A 6,325-nucleotide genomic window follows, 5' to 3' on the forward strand; every position below is an offset into this window, starting at 1 on the left:
ATTCGAAGTTTGAATATGGAATCGTTTGTTGTGACATCTGTCATTCTACGCTCTGAACAAAAACCGATTTATTGTTTGCATCTAGTGAATTTGTGATGGAAAATAAATTAAAATTACTTTGCACAGTTTGTGCCATCGAAATAATTTGCGAGGACGTTGCACAACACATGGTTTTGCATTATACAAACATTCTACACATACTTTTTGTTCTAATTTTCAGGTGCACGTAGAGATGGCGCTGGGAACGCGAAGCTCAAAAAAAATATACAGTCTATATAGAAAGCAAGTGACGGTAGGCCCATATACTTTTTTACTCCTCATGAGCTGAGGAATCTGTGGTAGAGAGATTTGTACGGAATTGTGGGACACCCTGTATAATACGATATTATTTAAAATTTATTTATAATACAGTGCCGACAGAAAGTTGGACCACCTATGTATATCCAAACTTTCTGTCGGCACTGTATATAATTATAATAATATTTCATAGGGACAAAACGATTTTATATATGGTAAAATTAACATTGCGTCTATCTTGTGCTATGAATTTTGCCGTGTATCCCCATGATACACAAGAGTGTAAACTTCAGATGGAAAGTTGTAAGTGATTGAATCAATACTTGTACCATAACCGAAAAATGATGTGCTTGCAATTTTTTCTCTTTTATATATTTTACGATATTTTTTTTTTTGCATTTTACACACTTTAATCCAAAAGTGAGTCACACCACTGATGATATGATTTTTCAATGGGACCCAAGCGTTCCTCTAGTTGTAGACGACAACATTGAGTTACCCCAATTAGCGTTAGTTAAAAATCATACGGCTGATTGTGAGTGATTAGAAGGAACAATAGCTCTATTGCTCTTAAAACTTTTTTTTTCAACCATACAGGTACTCAGGTCTATTCAACGGGAAATTTTACATGTCTTGAAGTGGTGTTTGTACTAAAGAGAAGACTGGGTTACTATTTGGTATGAGTTTTATATATTTACTATCCGATAAATATATCTTAATTTGAGTGTATTTTTTATACAAAAAGTTTCATACCTATATTCCGACTTGTCTGATCGTTATTATGTCTTGGGTATCGTTCTGGATCAAGTTAGTATCAACTCATTTTATAGTATGCCGATAGAAATAAAATAACTTCTTTTCATTATTTTTTTGTATCTTGTCGACAATTTATAGACCTGAAGCAGCACCAGCAAGAGGTAGTTATTAACAAATTTGCAAAAATTTTAAGTTGGGTCTGCTTATAGCTTTAACATATCAATAACAAACTCTAGCCAGTACTCCGACAAATTTTGTTTTTAATAAGTTGATAGAATAGATACTTTTTTTTTTTTTTAATAAGATGTCTATAACATAACGCAATTTGTGAAGCTGTAGTAATGGTGTTCATTTTCAGCATATCAATCCCTAATATCTACTCCAAAATATTACATATTGGGAGCGCAACTTGAAATCCACGGTTTTTTTTTTCAAATGTGTATTTATTTTAATGATCAAGTGAATTAATACATCATTCAAAGTGTTGCTCTTCGCTAGCCCCTACTTTTACACCTTTCTCAGGCAATTTTCGGATTCCATGTCTAAACGACTGTTAGTTCTTTTCAGGTAAGTCGACATCAATAAAGATCATCTGTAACAATTTTGATGAGTTGTAATTCGATCAAGTTTGATTACGTCACCCAATTGGCAGAATCACGAATTTTTGGATTTCACGTCGATTTTTGTGATTCAGCTCAACTCACATATGGTTTTTACTTTTCCGCACACATAGTGTAAGGTGAAAAGTATTGTAATCGGTCAAAATTTTGAAAACTTCAGAAACATGTTTTCTACCTATTATTGAGGTTAGAGAACACGAATTTGGCGTTTTTAAACATGGTTTTTGTTAACCTGTACGTCGTACGCAAAATTTGTTAGCAAGATTGCGCTCATCGCAGAAACTTAATTCAAAATCTGACTTTACAGGATGATTGGGGGTCGCGAGGAATCATGAGATTTTGAGCGATTTTGGTTGATGGAAAAAAATTTCATGCCTGGAGTGATACCTATGAAAAAGAGTCCAATTTTCGTCCAAAAGTCATACTTAATGTAGACTTTAACACTCAAAAATATTTGGGGGGTTTTTTGGCACGAGAAAACTGAATCCGAGGTTAGTTTTGAGATACAATCATTTTTTGATACGGTTCCCTTGAAAAAATCACAAAAAAATTGAATTTTCGTATGAAAACCATGCCTGTATGCTATCTTAGTGACGTGAAACTTTGCACAGACTATTTTTTACACAAAAAATAACATTCTGATAGTTTGAAGAGATTTCAATCAAAATTAGGGTATGGGAGGTACTCTTAATTTTTGTTGAAATTTCTCAAAACCCTCCGAATGTTATTTTTTTGTTTTTTTTTTCGATGCCAAGGTTTGAACATATTTTTTGGTCTTGATCAAGACTTTACGCCGCTTGAAAGGCTTGAAAAATCGAACAAATATTATTTTGAACTAGCTCAATAAGATATGCATCTACCACCGTGCGGAAAAGTTCGTCTTACTCCGGCAAGACTCTTTATTTATGCTTGAAATTCTTGAAATGGATCCCTCCTACATACAATCCTCCTGTATACAATCAATCTCAATTCAATATGAAAATGAATCCGTTTGTAAATTTGGAGTAATGTTTGATTAGTAGAGTGTATCGATTTTTTAAAAATAAAGTGCACTCATGAATAACCTATGCCAAATGCATTTGGTCCCAGTCCCAATCTTGCCTAGGTGTTTTTTTGCAAAAAAAAATAATGTAAACTGGATTCGCGCATGGTGTCTAAAAATTCCCAAAAGTTGCAAAAATGGTCGATTTTTTGATCTTATGCGTTTGAAGAAAACATTGACTATACTCCCAATATCAATTAATTTTATGCTTAAATCATCAGAATAGAACTCAAACAACACATTGCAAAAGAAAATTTCACCTAACTCAAAAATTGGTACCTTCAATATGGAGTTTCATTGAAAATTCTCAAAAATTCCGATTTTCAAATTATTTATTTTTAAACAAAATAAAGAGGCTTACTTTTCCGCATGGTAACGAGATTTTGGGAATAAACTGAAATTATGGTCTATTGTGAATATTATTTTCTTATCAAATTAAATAATCTCACAAAGTTTAAAGAAATTTCAATCATAGGTTCCTCCATACAAAATTCTCGATTTTTGGCTCATAAACGAAAATGTTGTATGAAAGGTATTGCTAATTTGCATTAAAATTTCTTCAAACTTTCATAATGTAATTTTTTGGTGGAAAAAACAACTTGTGCAAAGTTTCACGTCATTACGCTACCACAAAGATGGGCTCCCATAAAAAAATATTTTTTTTTGTGAATTTTTGTATGAAAAGTCTGTAAAAAATTGATTGCATCTTAAAACTAACATCAGATTCGGGTTTCTCATGCACTACACATTCTTTTTTAACGCTTAAAATTGAAAGAATATCATTTAAAGGCATTTTTCTCATACGTGCCTCTTCAAAGTTCAGGTTTTACACCGATCAACCAATGTTGCTGAAAATTTGACCAAGTCTATTCCTTGTAGACCCAAATCGCGTCATAAATGGTTCAAAAATGTATGAATGTGGGTACCATTCCATTCGGACCAAAAATTACACTGGTCATCAGATATTGCTCAAAAACTAATCAGCACGTCTCCTAGAAGTTCCCAATCATCCTGCAAAGTCAGAATTTGAATTAAGTTTTTGGTAGAAGACTTATCGCGGTAACAAAAATGGTGTCGATTTTTCTCCTGTTAAGGGCCTCCATGTTTCAATATCGCTGGAAATTGGACCAGATGTACTCCACGTGGCCCCGAATCATGTAGTAGAGTCAGATTTTGAATATCGTCTCTGGGGAAAATGTTATCGCGGAAAAACCAAAATTTTCAATGGATACCCCTATGTGTATACACTTTACACCGGTTAACCAATGTCGCTCAAAATTTGGCCAGATGTACTCCTCGCAGTCTCCAATCATCCAGTAAAAACAGATTTTGAATATTTTTTATGTGTGCTGAGCTATCATGCAAAATCTAAAAAATTTGCGGACAGGGCACAGGGTGTAGCACATGCCACACAGCAAGTAACATTAATATGCCCCAAAATTGCCTCTAATCGTGTTTTCTACATGAAATATACATAGAAAACATGTTTTGGGATGACTTTAATTTTTTGGCCTAATACAAGGCAAACTAGGTATGCGGAAAAGTAAAATTATGAAAATTAAAGGTTACATGATCCAGAATGATCATTGATCAATAATTGTCTGAAATTGATGTGTACAAAGTATCACATGTCCTACATTCATGTTAGGTACCGGTTTGCAGTAAGATGTACATGTAATCTTTGATGGAATATACGTCATAGTGCAGTACAGCGAATCTCGTAGTACATATCAATGAATAAAAGGGATTCGTGTAACTCTAAACCCTGAAAGTTAAATTGTGTCACTTAAATGTCATTGTCACTCTAAAAGGTAATATTCCTTATAAACAGTACGTACTCAAACGTCTCAATTGAAATGAAGTGAAAATTGTGATATGTAACAAAATTGAATTTTCCTTAAACAATTTGGAAAATTCATTACAAAATGGTGTTTAACTCCACTAAATGCCTTTAAAATTATTCTACTGTCCAAGTCGTAAGAGCAAAATAGTTTTTCACGCCAAAATATCCTTCCAAAATGGGTAAATATATGCATTTTTAGTATATTCCACTGAGGTCACCATTGGGTATCGAAAATGAATTTTTGACATGAACAACCGCTGTGCTACCGTTGTGTTAGGACGTAGAACCGCATACTATTTTCAGACAATTATTGTTAATCCCAGATCATGGAAAAAATGGAACTTCATTTTTTGACATTAAATTTTCTTTTGAAATGTGTTTTTGGGGTTCTGTTCTGATGTTTTAATTATAAAAGTAAGCAATATAGTCAAATTTTTGTTCAAACACACAAACCTTTAAAATCGCAAAATTTTGGAATTTTTTGGAATTTTTGTACTGGGTGAGGGTTTTTTTTTGCAAAAAACACATGAATGTGATTTTTAGGACCATTTGTATTTGGTTATGCATAGGTGCAACATTGATTTCGAAATATTTCACTCTATTGATTAGTCTTATACTTTCAGGAGTTTTACACCAAATTCACCACTCAGTGTTCACCAAACTCAACATTTATGTGTTGGAATCGAAAGATCTTGTTCAGCTCAAGGTTCCATAATGATGATATGCATTTCTGATTGGACTAAAGTGAAATTAAAATCCCGCAAATGATGTTTTTTCGAAATGAACTGAGACATTTTTGATGCAGTAAAAATTTGTGTTGTTTACAATTCGACCAAATGATATTCGTCGATGCTTATAGCATTTTGACAGTAAACATAAATACATTGGAGTCGTAATTCCAATAGGATTAACCAAGTAACGCCATGTAGCGAAAAACCGCGGATTTCAAGTTGCGTTCCCAATAGTTTATAGTAACACTTGGTCGTTAAAATATAATATTGAGTTTTTGAGTTCTTTAACAGTTACCTTGGGCGTAACGTCATTGCTAACATTGTCTACACAACATGCAAAGTCACAAGCGTCATTACCACCAGTATCATATCTGAAAGCCGTAGACGCATTCATGTCTGTTTGCACGATTTTTGTGTTCATGGCATTAATGGAGTATTGCATAGTGAATATTGTCCTAGGGGACATTCAAATTCCTAAGGTTAACAAAAATAAACAACCACCACCGCCTGCTGGTAATCCCACCATTCCATCCAGAGATTTTACATATACCCACACTAAGGTTATGCCAAATTACCTATTACCATTTAAATTTTAATTAACTTTTACCATATTTTCCACAAAAGAGTTTTCACAGAGATCGCACTGAAAGTGTTGATTCCAATAATCCGTGGATTCATCGTCAATCAATTCGTGCAACTGGAGGTTCTTTAACTTCGGCCATTCCACACCGTGGTAGTTCGATCCCAGCTGAAGACGAAATTCCGATATTAACACCACAACAACAACGTTTACGTCGAGCCATGCTCATTGATAAATTTTCACGTGGATTCTTCCCTTTCTTATTCACACTTCTAAACGTTATCTACTGGATTTTATTCTATGAATATTTGTAGATTTATGCTTTCAATTAATTGAAATTAAATTAGAGATATTATCGTCTGCATCATATAAATAAAAGCCTTAGAGAAAACTAAATATTTCTTTTCCTTTTTCCCTTTTACAAAGCTTACTTGCAAATGATTAAATAAAAAAAAA

The 6,325-nt window shown here is 33.3% G+C and overlaps 1 protein-coding gene across 1 annotated transcript; it reads left to right on the top strand.

Annotated features, from left to right (window-relative positions):
* Window positions 1–411: 411 nt before the first annotated feature.
* Window positions 412–6,247, top strand: LOC116350984 (glycine receptor subunit alpha-3; the record flags this gene model as incomplete). Its single annotated transcript, XM_031783001.1, has 7 exons — window positions 412–600; window positions 719–832; window positions 895–974; window positions 1,043–1,104; window positions 1,192–1,214; window positions 5,581–5,849; window positions 5,914–6,247. Coding segments are annotated over 7 exons (1,007 nt in total), but the record flags the coding sequence as incomplete, so codon positions are not given.
* Window positions 6,248–6,325: the final 78 nt, after the last annotated feature.

The sequence above is a fragment of the Contarinia nasturtii genome, unplaced genomic scaffold (genome assembly GCF_009176525.2).
Source record: "Contarinia nasturtii isolate CC-2019 unplaced genomic scaffold, AAFC_CNas_1.1 Cnas_scaffold_4355, whole genome shotgun sequence".
NCBI classification, from domain to species: domain Eukaryota; kingdom Metazoa; phylum Arthropoda; class Insecta; order Diptera; family Cecidomyiidae; genus Contarinia; species Contarinia nasturtii.